The following is a 21008-nucleotide window of genomic DNA, read 5'->3' on the forward strand; positions in this document are numbered from 1 at the left end:
TTTATATATTCACCTGCTCCCGATGGAAGTAAAAACGTAATGTGCTTTAATCCTAATGATATAAAATAAAATTTTCTTGGCTTAATTTTTATTAAATAATGTATTTCAAATAGAATCACCTCTGAAGGGGAACAATGTTTTAGATACGAGTGCTATGGGAGAAATCTCTGGAAAGCATATTGTGACATAGTCAAAATTATATTCTAAAAAAACATTGATTAGTAAAAAAGTTAGAATTGCTTTCCTTCAAAGAACTCTGACTTAATAGTATGTTCTTAGATTTTTAAAAATGATTCCATCGTATGGTACGTGAATATACCTCAGTAAAACTGTTTAATAAACAAATAAATAATTGTGCAAGAATAGCCAGAAACAGGGAAACGGACTTTGGCCCAGTGGTTAGGGCGTCCGTCTACCACATGGGAGGTCCGCGGTTCAAGCCCTGGGCCTCCTTGACCCATGTGGAGCTGGCCCATGCGCAGTACTGATGCGCGCAAGGAGTGCTGTGCCACACAGGGGTGTCCCCCGCGTAGGGGAGCCCCACGCGCAAGGAGTGCACCCATAAGGAGAGCTGCCCAGCGCGAAGGAGGGAGCAGCCTGCTGAGGAATGGCGCCGCCCACACTTCCCGTGCCGCTGACAACAGAAGCGGACAAAAGAAAAAACAAGACGCAGCAAAAAGACACAGAAAACAGACAACCAGGGGAGGGGAGGGGAATTAAATAAATAAATAAATAAATCTTTAAAAAAAAAAAAAAAAAAAAAAAATGAATAGCCAGAAACAGCAGCTATGTACAGCAGGGGAAACAGAGAGAGATTGAGAGGTGAGGAATTTTCTTGTTTGTCTTTTTTGGTTAATTATTTTTACTGAAATAATGAAAATGCTCTAATGATTGAAATGCTGAACACAGTTTTTGATTATACCTAATACTATTGATTGTACACTCTGAATGAATTGTATGCTTTATTAATATGTATCAATGAAATTGATTTGTTTAAAAAAATGATCCTGAATAACAGTTCATCACCTGGATCACAAGGCACATGTATTTGTGGCTGCGATGAGCATACAGCACCAGGTGGCAGGAGTTCACAGGAAAATGGAATGGTTTGGAACACTTCCACAGGTGTTTCAAAGGCTGCGTCCTTTTGACCATCTTTGGAGACTTCTATATTTCACTCTTATGATCCTATAAGCTTTTCTATTTCTTTTTGCCATTCTTCCCAGGACTACCCCACAGGTGCAGATGGGTTCTAACAGGGGGCGTGAGCTTGGAGGTAGGGCCTGGGGTGATGGCTGCTGCAGGAAGAAGTGCCATCTCTGTTTGTCTCAAGTCTTACTGCCATGACAGCCTTAACCACCAGTATTATCACTGTTTTATGATTATGTTTTAAGGGACTGCTTTTTCAGAATGGGCTTAGGGAGAGGAACCTTCCCCTCTTATTGTCCTCATCCCCCATCCCCCATCCCACTTTCCCACCTTGACTTGCTATGCTTGGGCAAGGAGAAAAATTTCCATTCTTTAGCCATTTAATCTCCTGTTGTGCTTTGTGAAAAGTGCAGCTGTGCTAAGCAGTTAAGGCCAGAGAATTCGTTTCCTTGCCTAGATAATATATTTCTATAGCCTCACTGTCCCTAGGCCTCAGATCAGGAGTTCATAGATACAAATGAGTCACATTAACCTTGATTCCGAGATGTCAGTGGCTCAAGTTCCCACTGGTATTACTCTTGGGTCTCATTCATACATTAAAAATTCTGGGAACTTCCATGGAGTGTCTCACATGCTTTCAAGAGCAAGTCTGTACTCTCTGAGTGCAGCTACTCTACGATAAAATCTGTGCTGGGCAACTGCCAGGGTAGCTGGGCAGCTGCCCTGACCACTGAGTTCCCACCATCTCTTATTAGTCCAACAATTTCCACTGGTACCTGTGGCTGCTCTTTTAGGAGGGTGAAGCTAGCTCATGTGAACCTTCAAGTTACAAAACTTTCAGAGACCAAAATAGCACTGCATTCTGCTAAAACTGCTTATTGCAAAAATGGAAGGGGTGTGTGTGTTTAAGTCCCTCTTCCTAGGTGGCAGACCTAGTGCTCAAGGTGGCACTGAGGAGGCGGTACCATGCAGTCTCTTTCACTGGAGGCCCCAGACACACTCACAAAACAGGCCTGTCCCCTCAAAATATTCAGCTACATGGACAGAAACAGAGGCGCCCAGCTCCACACCCCCATCTCAGGTTAGGCTCATTTACAGTGAATTTGGGTTTTCAAGAACTCTGGTACTCAAAGAATTTATTTTAATATACAGGAATTTCAGTTGCCATTCATCTCATCAAAGAAATTGACATCACATAATGTCAAAAGCAAAACCAGTGAACCATACTAAAATTTGACAATTGAATATCATCACCAATAAAAATCATGAAAGATAAACAGGGAAAAGAGAACCAATAACTTAATAATCTTGAAATACATTTCTGTTTCAATAGACTTCAGGAAAGAAGACATTACCAAGTATTTTCATAATCAATTCTGAGATGATGACCACCACCAAATCTGGCTGAAAAAAGCTGACTGGACTCAAAGTAAAGTTTCAAAGAAAGCATGAATACTTATAACATAAGAAGTAGCACCGTCTGTTAAGTGTTGGAGTCCAATGAAGACATTTGAACCAAGAAGGTTTGGTTTAGTTTGGAGAATATATCAATTTTCCTCTGGTAATAATTTTGAAAAACATAGGTTTTTCTTTTTCAGGCCATTATTTTAATGAATCAATTGGGGCTTTAAAAAAAGATTAAGTATGTTCAATTTGTTTTCAGTTTTAGCAAATGAGAAAATTCATTCTTTTTTTGGTTCAATTAAAGTTAAGTTCCATGTCTAAAACAGATAGATAGGAATCTGGGTAATTTTATTTTTATGTCCTTTATTTCTCTCATCTTTCCTTCCACATCTCTTTTCCAAACATCTGTAGATCCCTTTAGTTTGATTGCATTGATTTTTTTTTCTGTTTCATATAATCACTTCTGTAGCCACCACTCCCCCCGCCCCCCCCCCGCCCCGCAAAGTGAATTTATTTGCTCATTGGGACCAAACTAGAATTATTGGAATGATATTCATTTTGACACACAGTGGGGTAATTGATCTACCAGGAAGGCACCCACTTGCTTTCATTTTCATCATACCAAGCTGCCGTATAGAACATCATGTTGGTAATATACATGTGGCACCAACATGGCAAACATTTTGAGAGGTATCAATCTCTCTCAAGACACAAACGCCCAGAGAAATGTCAAACTTCAGATAAGTGGTTAAAAAAGTGGTACAACAGCCAAGATTTCCTAAGTAACAGTTTAAATAGACAATCTGTGAGACCAATGATAGAAATGACAGTTCAAACAAAAAAGGATTCATTTTTTCTGGTAATTTTAGAATTGCAGTATAAAATTGGTTTGTGTAATGTTGTGTAATGTAATTGTGTAATTGTATAATGTTGAATCCTGGAAGATATGGTTTCTTCCTAGATATGAGAAGAATAAATGCCCAGAGCTTTCTTACCTGTTATGGTGGCTTTGTTGATGGATGGTTGGTTGCACATGGGTGATCTTCTGACAAAGAGAAAAAAAAATACAAAACAGTAAAATGTGGTACTTGTTGATGTTATTATTCTCTGAGTCATTTTGGATATGCCATTTTATATAATTTAAAGGATTACTTTTATGTTAGGACACGCAGATGAAGATTTTTTTCAGGCTAGCCAGTCAAGTTCTTAGGTGCCCTTTGTACCATGGCTCAAGATCACACATGTCAAAAAAGAAAACTGTTAAATCTCACAGTGATAGACTCTTGGGTAAACAAAGCTGATGTAAATGTCACAGTGACATGATAGAAGCGGAAGTTCTTATTGATTGACTGTATTCAATTAAGCCAGAGCTTACAGAGCAAACACTGACTTTCTCAATTCAAAAAAGTAGTCAGTCGACAATTGGTTTCTCTACTTCAGTGTTAGGAAACTTTTAGTTTTGGTATAAAGTCTCAAGATTTCCTGCACATTATCAAAAGTAAAAGATTCATTTACCTTTGTACAATTAGAGAAGTTATTTAAATTTTTCCTTTCCATTTTCTTGAGAAACTTCTCTGATACATTTATTAGAGAGAAACATCCTGGGGTTCTATTAATGACTTGTCCAAATCGTTACTAGATAGATGCCAAACAGATACGAGAGAGAGTTTAGGAATAATAAACTAAAGGCACTAGCTTGTACTCATCTTTAATTTTTCAGATGTTCTAGCCACATCCCACAAGATGATTATGAATCCCTTCAGGTAAAAACCATGCCATATGCTTAAAATTTACTTCCCACAGAGCCCAATATGTGTCCAGTAGTAGTCACTGAGTGCTTAATAAATTACATTGAGAAGGACACCATCATTGGGATGTCCATTACAAATTTGTTTTTGAGAAATAGCTTCTTAAAATTGGCAACTTTTAGTCTTTAAAAAAAAACACCTTAAAATTAGTCATTTTCAAGAATGTCTATAAAATGTTTTTTTCTTTCACCCCAAGCCCACCCCAAACCCAGAGAATGCTGTGCCTTTGAGAAAGCAGGGCTGAGGAGAGGAGGTTGGAGGGCCTGCCCTGGCTCCCCAGCCTGCTGGGCCATCTAACACTTGAGCTTTTAGCATGTGCCCAGCACTGGGCTAAATAAGCACTTTAGATGGGTTATTTTATTTGAACCTAACAACAAACCTTAGAGGCAGGGAATCTAATTATTCTCATTTTACCAATGAGGAAATCAATACTTTGAGATATTTAATAATTGGTTCAAAGGAAAAGAGCTGAGATTTGAACCTAAGCAATGTGATTTGAGGCCCTGTACTCTATGTCTCTATTTTAGGATGCTTTTGTGGAACCTGGATATACAGCCACACATATGTGAATATGGTAGGCTCTTGCTTGAACTTGTTCGAATCTGCCTTCCTGAGATGATGAATCTTTTTGCAGGCTTGAGGATATGCTACTTTGGTTCCAGCAAGCATCTGGCTCTGCTTCTTTGCTCTTAAATTTACTGTCGTCATTTTGTGATTGAAATTTTGTTGTTGAATGTAAACGTCCCAAAATACACTTCTGAATTATTTTTTATTATGAAATAAAAAAGGACAGTTTGAAACAGGATTAATCCTCCATAAAAAAGAAAGTTTAACATTTTAAACTGTTGCTTTGGAATAGCTCTGATCTATATACTAGTAGTTATCTTCTTGCTGTGAGACTTATTTAAATAATTTGTATATTTATTACTATTTTCAGTTCTTGCTCTGAAAATTTAGGAGGCATTGATTTTTGACTGGGAAAGTAACAAATGAATGTTTTAAAACTTTTCTATGGTTTTGGCAAGCCAAATCACTGATCTCCTTTTATTATCAGTTGTACAACAGGCACTTGAGAACTTGATATCTCAACCCATAATGGCAAGCAGAAAATATGAATCATTTGACCCATGACTACATTGTTACACCATTTAGTGAAGAGTGAGCCAGAACTCACTTCTGGAATGAAAATCTCATGGATAAGAACAAACAAGATGATAGAAACCAGTAGGGGTTAACACGAAGTCAGCAATGTGTATTTGTGTATACATGCAGGGGCCAGGAGTTCAACTGTACTCTTCCTAGACTCCTTTAAAAAGGGTGGATTGTGCAAGGTAGCATATGTCCTTTGCAAAACCAGAGAAACGTTCAGTGGCACCAAGGGTGCCCAGTGGAGAAAAGTCTCATTTCCCCAGGTTCATCATATCATGAGCCAGGGTTTTATCCACTTTGCTATCCACTGATTAAAACAGAGCACAGCTGCATGTAGTTTCCTGAGGAGGCTGATGAGTTTTGAACCAGTAGAGGAGATACAAGTCCATATTTACTAAAATGGATACCACAAAGACCTTTACTTAGAGGCTACCAGATGATACAATTTGGCTGGTTATCACCCTGGGCATTGAATAGTTGCAGGGGGAAGCTGAGGTTTTAGCTATGATCTTCTAGCCTCCTCGTGCTGCTCTTTTCTGTTTTCATCTCTTACGTCTCTGCAGCAGTTGAACACTCTATGTTGTACAGAATGGGCTCAGATTCTCTCTCCAGAGATGGAAGGGCCAGTCTGATGCCTTCTCATCTGTTTGATTCACTGTTTCCTTACTGTATTAGTCAGCCAAAGGGGTGCTGATGCAAAATATCAGAATTGGTTGGTTTTTATACAAGGTATTTATTTGGGGTAGGAGCTTACAGATACCAGACCATAAGCATAAGTTACTTCCCTCACCAAAGTCTATTTTCATGTGCTGGAGCAAGATGGCTGCCTATGTCTGCAAGGGTTCAGGCTTCCTGGATTCCTCTCTTTCAGGGTCTTACTTTTCTCTGGGTTCAGGGTTCCTCTCTTCCCAGGGCTTGCTTCTTCCTGGGCTCAGGTTCCTCTCTTCCTGGGGCTTGCTTCTGTTTCCTCTATGAGCTTACTTCCTGGAGCTCCAGCTTAAGGCTTCAGCATCAAACTCCAACATCAAAACTCTAACATCAAAACCCCCCAACTCTGTCCTTTGCCATGCCTTTTATCTGTGTGTCCCTACCTACCAAGGGGTGGGGATTCAATGCCCTAACGACATGACCCAATCAAAGCCCTAAATTATAACTTAATCATGCCCAGGTACAGACCAGATTACAAACATAATCCAATATCAATTCATAACCATATCAAACTGCTACACCTACCATGATTTTAAATGCTGGTACCCAAGTGACAATGTCTAAAGGAAGCATAAAAAGAGTTGCAAAATCTCTAATTCTGCTTGTAAAGACAAAACTCACAATTTCCTGGATAAAATTTGAGACTAAAAAATTTGGAGAGTAAAAACCAATCATTTCATCTCTCCTGTAGGGCTGAGACTTTCCAAAAGGGAGGTGATTGTACATATGAGCTACCAAATGCCAGAAGGTCCCCAGTGGCTGTTAGTGTAGAGCCATGTTGCAGAGAAAACATGTTTGGTGATGAGTAAGTGCCTCAGTGTACATGCTCAGTTGTCATATACTGCATCACCATTTCACTCTTTCAGTCAACAATCAGTTTACAGAGTGATTATTCTGTGCTCAGTGTCATGCTTGGCACTAGGAATATAAATGTGAACAAGATACTATCCAGGAATATAATTGTGAACAAGATACTATCCTACTAGAATGCCACTAGAAAGTGACATTCTTAAGGAGCATCCAGACAAGCAAACGGCAACTGGAGCTCAGAGAGATACATGATTCAATAGGAGATAAGTATAGAAAGTGGTCATAGGAGAAGGAAGGGCTTGTGGGGGTATGGCTATTTTGGGAGTTAGGGAAGATGTCTGAAAAGAAATTATATTTAAGCTGAGACCTGAAGGATGAATTAAAGTTAGCCCAGAGGATGAAGAGGGGAAGAAGAGGACAAGGTTTAGGCTGAGAAACTGGACTCAGCAAACAGGACAATCAGTTGGAGCTTCTGATTGGGAGCATCCCGATCAACTACATTGTAGCATTTCCACTGATTTTTTAAAACCTTTTCTATTACAGGAAGTACTTGCACAATGGCTAGAGCTTTTTGTAATCATGGAAAACATGAATTTGGGAGGTCAATTATATTATTGTGGATTGGAAAGTCTGGATTTTTAATTTTCTTTGAGAAGTAGTAATTACTACAAAATTGTATACACTTGGATAAGTTATAATTCCAAATAAATTTCTAATCAGTGTTTTCTTAGTAGCGATTTAAAGAAAGGTTTTTTTCCTTCTAGAAAATTCTTTGGGGTTTACACTTTAATGATAATATTTTAACTTATTATAACAATTTCAAAATAATGGTCATTTAAATCACAACTAATCAATCTTTATTTAATCTTAGAAAATTCTCTCTTTTAAGATTTTTCACCTCATCAGAACCCCCAAATTAGAATCACTTCCAATCTCACCTTTCCCACATCTCTCAAATTCTTCCTGTTACCACAGATATTACAATTTTATTAATTGCTCCATGAACATTGCTCATCTGAGAGAATCAAAGATCTTTGTGATATCACAGTGATTCTCCAAGTAATTGTTGTCTTAGAATTAAAAGAATGACTTTGAGTTAACTTTAAGGCTTGATGAGATTATCTGTCTATGGTTAATTTATGAAGTGAGCGCAAACTATAAAGTTACCTTGAGTGTAAATAACTGGGCAGAGGACTGAGTGTGCCAGGTGATTTCTGACAGATGGGATCACTATATTAATTTGTCATATTGCTTCATTCTGATATTAGAACCATCGCTACAAAGTATTTATAGAAAATTAACAGGACACCATATGACTTAGTATAAGCAGTTAGACAACATGGCAACCACTCAGAGAAGTTTAATATATTACCTTGAGTTCAATCAAATTGAAAAACACCATTTAAAAGTTCAGCAAGAAAGTGAAAAAAAAAAGGACAACTTACTTGCTAGGTGCTCGGTCTTGCAAATTAGTTAATGCAGCAAAGTTGTTTCGTACAGTTCGCAGACTGGCCAAGACCTAAAAAAAAAAGGATTGTTAAAATTTCTTGAAATAAAGGCCATCTTTAATGCGATTTAAGATGGTTTGATGATATAAGGAAATGGTGTGAATGAAAACTTTACAGCCTGCAAGTTAGTTTCATATACCACTGAAGAATTTCCCAGAGCTGGACTTTAATCTTGCACTTATCTGTTTAAAATCCAGAGAGATCAGACTGGAAGGATTTTTCAGACATCTTTCCTCATCATCTATGAACAAGGTCATAGTATATGCAGAAGCAGCAGTTTCCACAATGTTCCTAGATTCCTTAGCCACAAAAATAATATCCCAGGCAATCCACATACAGTACTATTGCATTTTATGCAAATGAGACTTATGTATTTAAAGTTAAAAAGTTATGTATTTAAAATTGATGTTATATAAAATATTAATAAATTTCATTTTAAGGATAAAAATTTAAACAAAATGATTACTTCCAAATTCTCTTTAAAAATTCACCAAGAATCTCATAATTTCAAAATTGGGCAAACTGAGTAAATTTGAAATTGTTTTTTCACTTTTGCCACATGGCTACTTTAGCTAGTAAACAGAAATTCTTTTTCTTTATTAAGGTCTTCTGAAGTGTAGATTGTAAGAGATCCTCAGGGATGCATGTCTTACATAAAATGTGACTGTCCTTTTTGTGCACAGTGCCTGGCACACAGAATAGACTCAACAAAATTTTATTGAATAAGTTAATGCATGGACACAACATATCGAAATACATGACAAGGCAGGACAAATTGGTGCCACTGTCTCTGAAAGCTCCTTCCTTTTTCTAATTTTAATGGAATGGGTAACCAGCAAAAGAAATGGAAATGAGACTAAGTGAGAAGAGTTACAAGAATGCTACCTCCCTCACTTTCTCCAAGAATGGGGCAAGTTTCCCACTGGGTGGGACCTATATCAGGTGGGATTATAGGTGATCTGGATCTTGTATTTGACAACCAGAATGCCGTGTTTATCTAAAACACAGATGTCAAATATCTTAATAAGCACCACATAACAACCCAGACTGCCTGGCTCTGTTAGTTATTAAATGTGTGACCTTGGACAAGTTACAAAACTTCTCTGTATCTCAGTTTCCTCATCTGTAAAACTGGGAGACTGATATCTACCCCACAGGGTTGTTGTGAGGATTAGATGGAAAGATAGGTCAACTGTGAAGAACAGTGCCTGGCAAATAGAAAGCACTCAGTAAGTATTAAGTAAGCTATTACAGCAACATTACACTTCACTAATGACTTGGCCTGGGCATGGGGGATTTTACTTAATGCCAAACATTGATATAAGAGGGTCTCCACATTTCTAGTTGCTCCAAGGGTTCCAGACATTTTTCCAGAGTTTTTTCATCTGGCACTGGCCTAGTCTAAAGTTCTTAGACATTTTTGAAATTGGCATGAATGTCTGTAAGTCCCTGGGGGGTTCTTTATGCTCCAGGGCTGGGAGTGACAGTGCGATCCCTGAAAGAGTTAATAGTTATTCCTAAAGTGCCAACCGTGATGAACTCAGTCACTGGAAAAACCTGGCTCATTTTCACTTATAAACAGCCCTGAAAGGTCGTGCAGCCTATGACGGAGTAGTCAAATAACCAACTGCTGAAATCAGACCACGATGTCTTTCATTGCACATGAAATCTTGAAGGATGCAGAAATAAACTGGATCTGCTCTCATTAAATCATGCAGGCTTGGTTTATATTTTAAGAAGTGAATATTAAACAGATTAACAAGGCATTTTTAAATAAGATTATTCCACCAGATAATCTATCCTTCTTCTAGGGGAAATTTTAACCTCAGAATTCTGAGAATCTAGTAAATAATAGTTAGGTGCACTGCATTTGACAGCTGGATAAATAAGAAATGGTACAGCAGATAACTCATTTTCTACACTCATTTAAAAGGAAAATATTAGTTCATTAAAGATAGACCATAACTGCTTTTCTGAAGGGAGGTTTCTGTCTCTGATAAAATGACAATATTAAATTAGGTGATTTTGTTTTGACTTTTAATTTAGATTTTATGTGTTTACTTTTGAATGAACTGTATCTTCACATGGTACAGAATTTACACAGAACAAAAGGGAGAAAGTAAAACGCCTCTCCCTCAATAATAAAGACAATAAAATTATCGCTACTTTTGAGAGGAGGCAGGTAGATAAAATTGGAAGGGACAATCAGGGGCATTAAAATATTGGTGATGTTCTCTTTCTTAAACTGGTCATTTTAGTATTACTCTTTATACTTTACCTAATATTCTCTTATATGTATGAAATATTTCAAAATAAAAACTAAAAAGGAAATCTCTTTTCCAGTTTCTCCTCCAGCCAGTCAGCTGTCAGGTCCCTACCGACGACTTTTACGTTGTCTCCTAAATTTTATTTTCACAAACACAGTTGCAATAAAGAACCTTGTGGTTCATCTTTCCCTCTCTGTGCAAGTGTTGGATCATTGCTTTTTGCAGTTGGACAAATGATATTTTATAAAGCTTACATTAAGTAGTAACTATTATCTTCTTTAATGTGACATACATGCTGTGGGCAGACGTGCAAAATGAAAATTCCAGGAAATCTTACAGGAGGTGTTGCCGCGGGCCTAGCTGATTGGGCCTAGGTGTGTGCAGCATGGACACGCCATGTTGATGTTTAATGCTCTCACTTGAGTTGTAGCATGTGGAGAGTGAGGTGTTTATTTTGTGGGGGAGAACTAGAAACAGTTTTACTCAAGCCTCTGCATTAAGGCTTGGTTATTATTTTGTTCTAGGTCGTGCCTACTCCCTGTGATTTCAGCCCTTTCAGAACTGCAGTGAGAACTCTAACTGGCTTTTCACTCCTTCCTGCTTGCTAACCACAAAGGTTCCTCAGGTTTTCTTGCATATAGTTCAATGGTTGAAAAATCAAGGTAATTTCTTTCCCATCTGCCTCTTTAAGCGAAATAATTATCAGTCAAGGTAAAAAAATACCTTGGGAATGGTGAGAAATATATATATCTTTGGAAAGAAATACAGATAGTGCTATAGAAAACTTCTGAGCAGAACTGGATCGTATACCAACCCATTGAGAGATAGTAAGCATCATTTACACACACTTCTTGCAGATTATTTTAGGTCCTTCTAAGTGTTTATTAACCAATAGTATTCGCAGAAAATGGCAGACAAATGTAGGCTTCCGTAAATGGCTAAAAAATTGAACATAGCCTAAAGTAAATATATGATTATATATTCATGATTTATTGAAGATTTAAAGAGGAGTTTGCTTTTCTTTTTTAAAAGGAGGTGGCAATAATATTCTCATAGAAAAAGTCCTGCTTTTTTAAAGGCAGACTTTTGAAAAAAGGAATGGCTTTGAGGATTGTGTTTTTCATTCCACATACACTTCATGCAACTGGATGGTGCCACTAGGTGGTGCTAAAACACAGCCCAGCAGTTGCCACTGTTCACGAAAATTGGGGAGGCTTTTGAAAAAGAATTCCTTTCCTGTTTGCCTCCAGAAAAATTTGGAGTCAAATTACAATTATTTAGAAAGAAAGGTCAGCTCTATTTCTACTTTATGTTACTGATAAACCATGTGAAATTGCTGGGTTTTGCAGGTCAAGAAAGGTTGACAATTTCATAGTGTCTGACATACAAAGTACTTAGATCCCGAAAAGATGCTAGCTGTAATTAATTTTAATGAAAGCTAAAGAAAAGCTAAAAAATAGAAGTCACTTAAATAAAATATCATCTTCCGTAACCTGCCAGAGAGGGCCTGTTGGGTTCAAAAAGAACTAGGCTTGGGCAGGCCCAGGTCACGGCTGCTGGGTGAAACGGGAGGGGCAGGCACGGCCATAAAAATATTGGCCATGTTCTATTCCTGAGAGTGCTAAAGTTCTCTGGAGTTAATAAATTGTATTTTTTCCCCCTAAAATTATACCTAATGTTGCATTTTGGTAAGAGTAAAACTAAAATGATTCGGTTGTTCCTACTCTGAATTTTCAGATCAGGCATATCTCCTCAATGTGAGAGACTCTTCAGGTATGTTTGGGTATTTTCTGCCTTTTCCTTTTAAGATTTCACTTCTGTTAACATGTTTCCAGATGAGAATTCTGGTTGACTTAGAGTTTATCAATGGTAGTCCTATCACAAAGAATGGGCTGGTGGGATCAGCACCACCTCACTACAAAGAAGCGTTTCTATTCCGTGTGTGCCTTCGTAGTGCTCCATCAACACCCATTAATTCTGTCCAGATTGTTGTATTATTTGTGGGAGGAAAATGCCAGATGCTACATGTCATGGTGTGGCGTGGTAGTGGGATTCCTCTCAGCATCCAGGTTACATGTTTAAGGAAATACCCACAGCAAAAGAGTTCAACACAAACACTAGCAGCCTATTTTCAAATTGAAATAAATGAAATATATAAAGCTGACACTTTTTTCAGGAGATAGAGGGGATTCTGAACTTGAAGGGGAAATCATCAGAAATCAGAGGTGAAAAATTTAGGTTAAACACTAGCAAGAATTTCTAACCCAGATAGTATTTTAGACATTGGGCAAGAATATGGAAGGATATTGTAAAATCTTTTCTGAGGATTACATCTTTCCAAGGTGTTTAAGGTTTCTGTCCTGTCCAAAAAGGTGGAATATATCCAAGCATGACTATCTAAATTCTCTTATAACTTGGGATTTAATTCTCTTATCTTCACAGGGAAATAATGAGTGGGAAAGAAAAGGGAGGGATACTTTCATGCTTTTGAGGTACACTAAAAACAAATGGGTTCAAGAAGAGATTGAAGATGAGTTTGGAGGAAGCTCTTTTAACACTGTATACAGCAGAAGGTCATTTTTAAGAACCATGAGAAAGAAAACATACACAGAAAAAACTTAAAGGGATAAAAAGTAAAATGAATGTCAGTAGTAGTTATTTTGGGGGTTGAAATTATGGGAAAATGTCCTTTTCCCCCCTTTGTTTATATTTATTTTCTAAAGTTTTTATGAAAAAGGATTTTATTTTGGAAGAATGTAGCTTTTTCAACAGAAGAATTTAGTGTGAAATTCTCATACTCCAAAGTATGCTAGTAAAAGTGAAAAATTCTTTGGCCTAGTTGGCTAAACATTTCCCTGAGTGACTTGCTTAAAATCAGTAGTCTTCCAAAAATTAACTCAAAATAGATAAAAAAACTAAAAATAAAAGCAAGAACCATGAAACTTCTAGAAGAAATTATTGGAAAATATCTTCAAGACCTGGTGGTTGGGGGTGGATTCTTAAAGGAGATAAGAGAAGGACTGAGTGGACTACTGATGTTTAATGTATGAAGAAGTTTTAATTAGCTTTACTGTAAAAGTGTGGAAATGTATAGAGTGGATGGTAACACACAGTGAGTAACAGCTAGTTTATAAATGGGGAAGTGACTGAAAATGGTAGTCTAGTTATGTAAATGCCAATTGACAGAATGCTAGAGAATAATCTAGGGGCTGGATAGCACAGTAAACCAAGGGGTGGGTGAGAATTGTGGTTGATAGTACAGATACAAAGGTGTCCTTTGTTAGCTAGAACAAATGTATATCACTGCTGCAGGGTTATGGGAATCATGTGCATGATAGTTTTATAAGTTTATAACTTCTGTCATGTCTATTTAAAAATAATAATGGGGAGGGTTGGGGGAAAAACACACCAAATATAAGATAAGGACTATGATTAGTAGTAAGATTTTGACAGTGTACATTCATAGTTTGTAACAAACGCTTCATGACAATGCAAGGTGTTGGTGGAGGGTTGATGTATAGGACCCCTGTATGATGTTATGCATGTTTGCTTTGTAAGTTCACAACTTTCACTATACACTTAATTGTTTATGTATGTTCATATATAAATGATATAAAGATAACAATCAGATTGGTTAGGGGAAAACTACTTTGTTTAGTAGTAATATTTTGACAATGCTCTTTAATCATTAGTTAAAAAAGTTTAAAAACAATGCAAGTTATTGGTGGTAAGGTGAGATGTTATGTATGTTTGTTTGATGTTATATATGTTTGTTTTGTAAGTTTACAACTATTATACACTTATTGTTTATGTATGTTTATGTATGAGTGATATATTTCAATAAATTTAAAAAATAATCAGTAGTCTTCTGTCCATTTTGAAAGCAGCTAAGGTATAAGGTATATAAGGCCAAATAATGTTGGCAACCTTCAAGGGCCATAAACAACTTATATTTTTAGCATAATAAATGGTAAATGCTCTATCTTCCATTAAAAAAATAAGAAGTTAGTGGCCAGGTCAATAAAATATGTTAGTTGTGCCCAACAGGACTTCACAGAAAGCCACAGACATACGGTCTCTAAGTAGGCCAGCTTTCTTTCTTACCTGCTTTCCACAGTATGCTCTATTGGTGGTAAAATTGTTCAAGGTTTGATAGACTTTTTTTCCTTCCTAGTTCTAATAGAATTTTCCAGGTACTACACCTGGCCATTTGTACAGAGAACCATTCATGAAAACTGTGAAGCTGCCACTTAAAAAGAATCTGTAGTCACTGGGACAATGACCAACAAACACCGTCCACAAGGTGTTCTGAGTCATGTAGCTAAGCATAAGCAAAGTCTACTAAATACATTACAGGCTTATTTTCAGGCATCAGTGTGCCTTCATATTATACAGAGCTGGCTTATAGTCAAAGTTCCAGTTTCAAGGGTATTAGGTACACATCTTAATTATTCAAACCATTGGCCAACAGAGATTAAACAGTATTTTAAAGACATGTTTTCTCCTAGTGTACTGAAATTTTATTAATTTTTGGAGATAACCAGTAAACTATAGAAAATGCCCAATTATCTAAAAGACCAGATTTCTTCAGAATTTAAGAGGACTGATGGCAGAGATCAAGTCAAATTTATTTATTTGTTGGAGATTAGTCAGTACTGCTTGAAGTAAGAAGATAAGATATCATATACGGACAAGGTATTCATTTTTCAATATATAAATTTTTTTAAAATCTTTTTTTTAAGGAGGTACCAGGAATAGAACCTGAAACCGTGTACATGGGAAGCAGGCACTCACACCACTAAGTTACACTCACTCCCCATATATATTTTTTCTTACAGCAATACCTAGAGATTTAATTAGAAGGAAGAACAGTTATCTGAATAAACTCCAATTGTATCTTATTTCTACAGTTGGTGATGACTATTATTAACATTATTTTGCCTGATTTCATCTGTTTTCCCAGCTCTTGGCTCTTAGATATAAAATTTTGAATTCTGAAAAGAAAGCCATTAAAAATCCTTCTACTTCTATGAATTTATTATCATACACAAAAAAGATTAAAGCACGTAAGAGTGTGAATTATTTTGCACATAGAAATATAGGTTCTGGAAAGAATTCATATTCTCTGGTAAAATCTTAAGCAAAAAGACACTAACCATCTGACATGTTTGTTGGTCATATTTTGCTTTTTAAATGCCTGCAGTAATGAAAAAATTACCATTACACATTACTTATGGATTTATGAAATTTTGGGTCTAAATTATAGCAATAATATAACATTTAAGGAAATTTGACAAAGTGAAAGAAACATTATCCTGACCCCAAACACTGTTATCATTTACTCTCTTAAACATTACCTATTATGACATTTTAGAGATGGAAGAGACCTTATTGATTATCTGATAATACACTTAAAAATTATGTGCTTTATTTTCTGGAAGTTCTGTTAAGCATTTCACATGCCCTGTGTTATTTCAACCTCTTCACAACCATATAATGTAGGTGCCCTTACCATTGTCATTTAAACAGAGGAAGAAACCAGGCTTGGAAAAGTTCAGCAATATGCCAAGTTCAGTTAGCAAGAAGAGGGAAAGGGATTTGAACCAGGCAGACTACCTCAATTGTCCAGTCTCCCCATTTTCTGGACTGCGTAAAGAAGGCCTAGACAAGTTGCCCAAGGTGCTACAGCTAATTATGACAGTTTTGATTTTAATCAGGATCACCTGCATACTGAGATTTAACATTCTTCTTATCAGTCAGACTTGGCTTTATGCCCCTCCATACCATGGGTTAAATCAGTTTTATCCCATTCTATGCTCTCTTTATAGCAGTCCTCTAGACCTTGGCTGCATGATGAAATCACCTGGGAGCCTTTAAAAATATGGATGCCTGGATCTCACCATTGGATTTTTAGAGTTAATTGGTCTGGTTGTGAGTTGGGCATTGTGAAAAAAGCTCGCTAGGTGATTGAAACGTGTAGTTAAGGTTGAGAAGTTCTGATCTAGACAAAGAACAGCTGGTCATCAACTCTTTTTTTAATATTCTAAAACACTTTAGGTCACACAAATGTGCCTTCTTGCATTTGTGTCATGTGGTTAAAATAGCCTTAAGAGTTGTAGACACATAAAGAACAAATAAACATAAACATATCATTCAGTTAAATCTTTGTGCAAACAACGGGTAAGAAAGGGGTAAATAAAGCATCAGGCTGAATTGGATTATTGAATTTCAAGCAATGAACCAAGTGTAATTTAATCTGAGATATAGCCCTCTGCTTCTAGGGATTGCCAATTAAGGAAATATGGTCCCATTTAAATATATCACTTAGGTAATTTGTTATTGGAGGAAAAGACACTCTTTGGATCTATGGGTGTATAGAAACAGACTACCAAAGCAAAGGTCATGTTCTCTTATAATCACTTTTGAACCACTTGACTGAGCCACAGACTTCGCATTTGTGTCTGATTGAAAATAAAATTAAGAATCAGAAACTTATATACCCAAATTTAAATTTTAGATCTGCAAGAAACCTGCTCATTCACCAAGCTGTGCTTACCTGAGCAAATGGAGTCACAATCAAGTCATCTCCATGTCTGAAAAATAAAACAAATCCTGTATTAGAAGTTACCACTAACTCTATGGCCACTATTGATCAATATTAAATACTATGTTCCATTTTCATAAGTTTCCATAAAGAATTACAGTAAATCCATCCTTATTCTTTAGCATATGTTCTTCTCAGCCACAGGGTTGAAAATATGTCTTCTGGGAGGCAGATGGTAACCATTTTCCAATTCCCTAGATAAAAAGAGGGTTTTCTCGATAATCAACCAAGGTCACTGTTGCTTATTAAGCACACAGGATTCACAATAGTAGAAACTGATTCAAACTGGGTCTGAGTTTTGCTTTTGGCCTCTTGTAGGGTTTAGTAATGGGTGCTGTGGAAGGAGGCAGCAATATCCGTCGCTCCAGTGAGAGGCACCTAGACCACTGAACATTTGGAGGTGTTTAGCATCAAGTGTTCCTCACCATTGCGTGTAAGTCTTGGACAGGCTAGGAACTGTAGATGACAGGGGACTGCATCATATGCTAATAAAAACCCAGCGAAACTTTTCAACTGACTCACGTCCCGGCCACTGGAGTTACGGGAGAATGTTACCCGGTGTGTGCTGTTGCTGCAGCAACCTCAGCTACACCACCGCCTGGGATGTGGGCACAAGGTGTCAGCATGACGGTTCACAGAGGCACAGGGAAAGGCAAGGAAAGTTTCGCAACAGTCTGCTCTGGAGGAAAGTGAGAGACGTGGGGCCCGGGGTTCTCTCATGGTATTATTTCTTAGCATGAATAATTTGTGAGTGGGATTTCCAAAATCTCCAACCTTTCTCGATCTAGAGAGCCAAAGTCCTTTAATCAAATGTGAATGTAGTCATTCTACACAGAAAGCTTCCTGGACGTGACCCCAAGCACACTGTAACTGAGCCATTAGCTCACTTGGGAACAAGCTGAAAAGGACCCAAGTGACCTAAAACAACACTCAGGGCAAAGGCTGCAGCACAAATAGCGTATGGATGATGTTAGCAAGGGATTGTTACCAATAATTAGGCCACTTGTGGTCAGCATCCAAAAAACAATTATGCAGAAAGCTTGAAAATAAAAGTGTGGAAAATAATGAGAGAAATAGGTTAGGATATATAATCACAACGCACTTTAAAGGAAATACATGTTATTTTGCATCTCCTTAGTTCCAGAATCACATGTTTAGAGGAACTTCTGTAATTTGCAGAGATGATTCATAAAATATGAGACGCTACGACAGCTGGACATAGTCTTATCCTTATTTTTCTTTAAATTTTTTTTTTTAGGTACAAGGGCAGGGGATTAAACCCTGGGCCTTGCATGTGGGAAGCTGGCGCTCAACCACTGAGCCACATTGGCTCCCATGAGCTGGTTTTTTCATTTGCTTATTGTTTGTGTTTTTGTTATTAGGAGGCACTGGGAACCAAACCCAGAACCTCCCAGGTAGGAAGCAGGCACTCAATTGCTTGAGCCATAGCCACTCCCATCCTTATTTTGTTGAGGACACAAGCAAGGCACTAAGTGGTCATAAGGTCGAAAAGCTAATAAGTGGTAGAACCAGATATCAACTAAAAAAGGTCTTCTGAGCCGAAGCCCAGAATTACTCTTTCCTAGAAAGATGTAAGCAGGAACATTTTTCATCACAGGCATAATCCTATAAACTATGACTGAGCATTTGTAGGAGACAGCTAAGGATCCCATCTCTCAGGATCTCTAAGATCTTTCATTGAAGATAAATAAATTGAAACACTTAAAAACATGTGGGTTATGTTTTCAGGCTTGTACTTCGTAACTGATGAAAAAGTCATGGGAAAATTTGTACCTTATGTTTTTTTCCCTAAACATTTTTTTGGGTGGTAATACATATATCAAAATTTCCCACTTGAGGCATCTTTTAAGTATACAATTAAGTGGTATTAATTACATTAATAATTTTGTGCTTCTATGTCAGTTTGAGTCTTTTCTGGACCCCAGAAAATTATGTTCTTAAACGCAACCTATTGGGAAGCTTTGATTAGGTTGGATCAGTTCAGGGCCATTGGATTAGATTGCTCTAGTAGGGCAGAGCCCAATAAGGGTCTTTATCCTCTTTCTGGCATCCTTTATAAATGGAGGAATGAAAAGCACAGACACTGAAAAAAGCTGCAGAGACACACACACAAAAAAACCCAGAAGCTGAGAGAGAAGGCCCTGAGGACCAGAAGCTGGAATCAATGGAACACAGAGGAAGAGAGAAGGCCACCTCAACCTGAAGCTGAAAGAGACGAGACCCAGCAGGGAGGAGAAAGATGAACAGGTCATATGCCTGATCACCCACAGCTGAGCTCAGAGAGAAACTACTTTAGAGGACACCGCCATGTGCCTGATTGCCCACAGCTGTAACTTGGTGGAAAGCGCCTTTGATGATGCCTTAATTTGGACACTTTCACAGCCTCAGAACTAACTGTAAGCTTCTAACCTAACAAATCCCTAGAGTAAAAGCCAATCCATTTTTGGCATAGTGCATTGGGAACCCTTAGCATACAAAAACAGCTACCATCAACACCATCTATACCAAAATTTTCATCACCTAAACAGAAACTTTACTCTCCATTTTCTTCCCAGTCCTGAGTAACTTCTGTTGAAAACATAGCAAGGAGACCAGCGTGGCTGGAGGGAGCAAGCAAGAGGGGACAAGGGCAGGGAGGCAGAGGAACGTCCTGGGTGAAAGGACACAGTGCAGTTAAGGAGCTTCGCTGAGTAGTTCAGTGATTGTGGAGAATAACATGCAAGGCAGGAAATGCCAGAAAAGCGGCTGCTGGTTAGCTGGGCAGCAGATCACAGAGCCCTTCGTATGACATGTAAAACAACTTGAATTTCACTCTGTGATGGAAGCTTGGGTTGGAATCCCAGCTCTGCCATGTACTAGCTGTGTTAACGTGTGCAAATTATTTAACCTTTTTTTTTTCCTTTGAGCTCTTCATCTGTAAAATGGAGACAATAGTACATACATTTAGTGTTGTTTGGGGATTAAATTATTTAATAATGTAAAGTACAAAGAAAAGTGTTTAGCACATAGTAAATTTCAATAAACGTTAGTTATACCAGTAATTACTATAAGTTGTAAATATCTTTTTTTTCTTACAGAAGCCCCCTCCAAGGAACTTTTTAAAAAAAATTTCTCTGCCCTTCCCTGCCTCTCCCCCCCGCCCCAGTTGTCTGTTCTCTGTGTCCATTCTCTATGTGTTCTTCTGTGTCCGAGTTTACTCTTGTCAGCAGCACCGGGAATCTGTGTCTCTTTTGTTGTTGTTGTTGTGTCATCTTGCTGCATCACCCCTCTGTGTGTGTGGTGCCACTCCTGGGCAAGCTGCACTTTTTTTTTCACGCAGAGCAGCTCTCCTTGCCGGGTGCACTCCTTGTGCGTGAGGCTCCCCTATGCAGGGGACACTCGTGCGTGGCACGGCACTCCTTGCCATGCATCAGCACTGCACGTTGGCCAACTTCACCACATGGGTCAGGAGGCCCCGGGTTTGAACCCTGGACCTCCCATGTGGTAGGCAGACGCACCATCCATTGAGCCAAATCCACTTCCCAGTAATAAATATCTTATAGTGCAATGACTTTTGTTTTCCTGTGCTGTCAGGAAACTG

At 37.9% G+C, this 21008-nt stretch overlaps 1 protein-coding gene across 9 annotated transcripts in view; it reads right to left on the minus strand.

The window, feature by feature from the left end:
• PDE4D (phosphodiesterase 4D) overlaps positions 1-21008 on the minus strand; it is a 1544760-nt gene that overhangs the window by 204810 nt on the left and 1318942 nt on the right. For all 9 annotated transcript variants that reach the window (XM_071208178.1, XM_071208182.1, XM_058309211.2 and 6 more), the window contains 3 exons: positions 17360-17396; positions 8474-8547; positions 3549-3598 (listed from right to left, as the gene is read on the minus strand). In XM_071208178.1, the coding sequence (XP_071064279.1) occupies positions 3549-3598; positions 8474-8547; positions 17360-17396 (161 nt within the window). The remainder of the gene's footprint in view (positions 1-3548; positions 3599-8473; positions 8548-17359; positions 17397-21008) is intronic.

Source organism: Dasypus novemcinctus, chromosome 2 (assembly GCF_030445035.2).
Source record: "Dasypus novemcinctus isolate mDasNov1 chromosome 2, mDasNov1.1.hap2, whole genome shotgun sequence".
NCBI classification, from domain to species: Eukaryota; Metazoa; Chordata; class Mammalia; order Cingulata; family Dasypodidae; genus Dasypus; species Dasypus novemcinctus.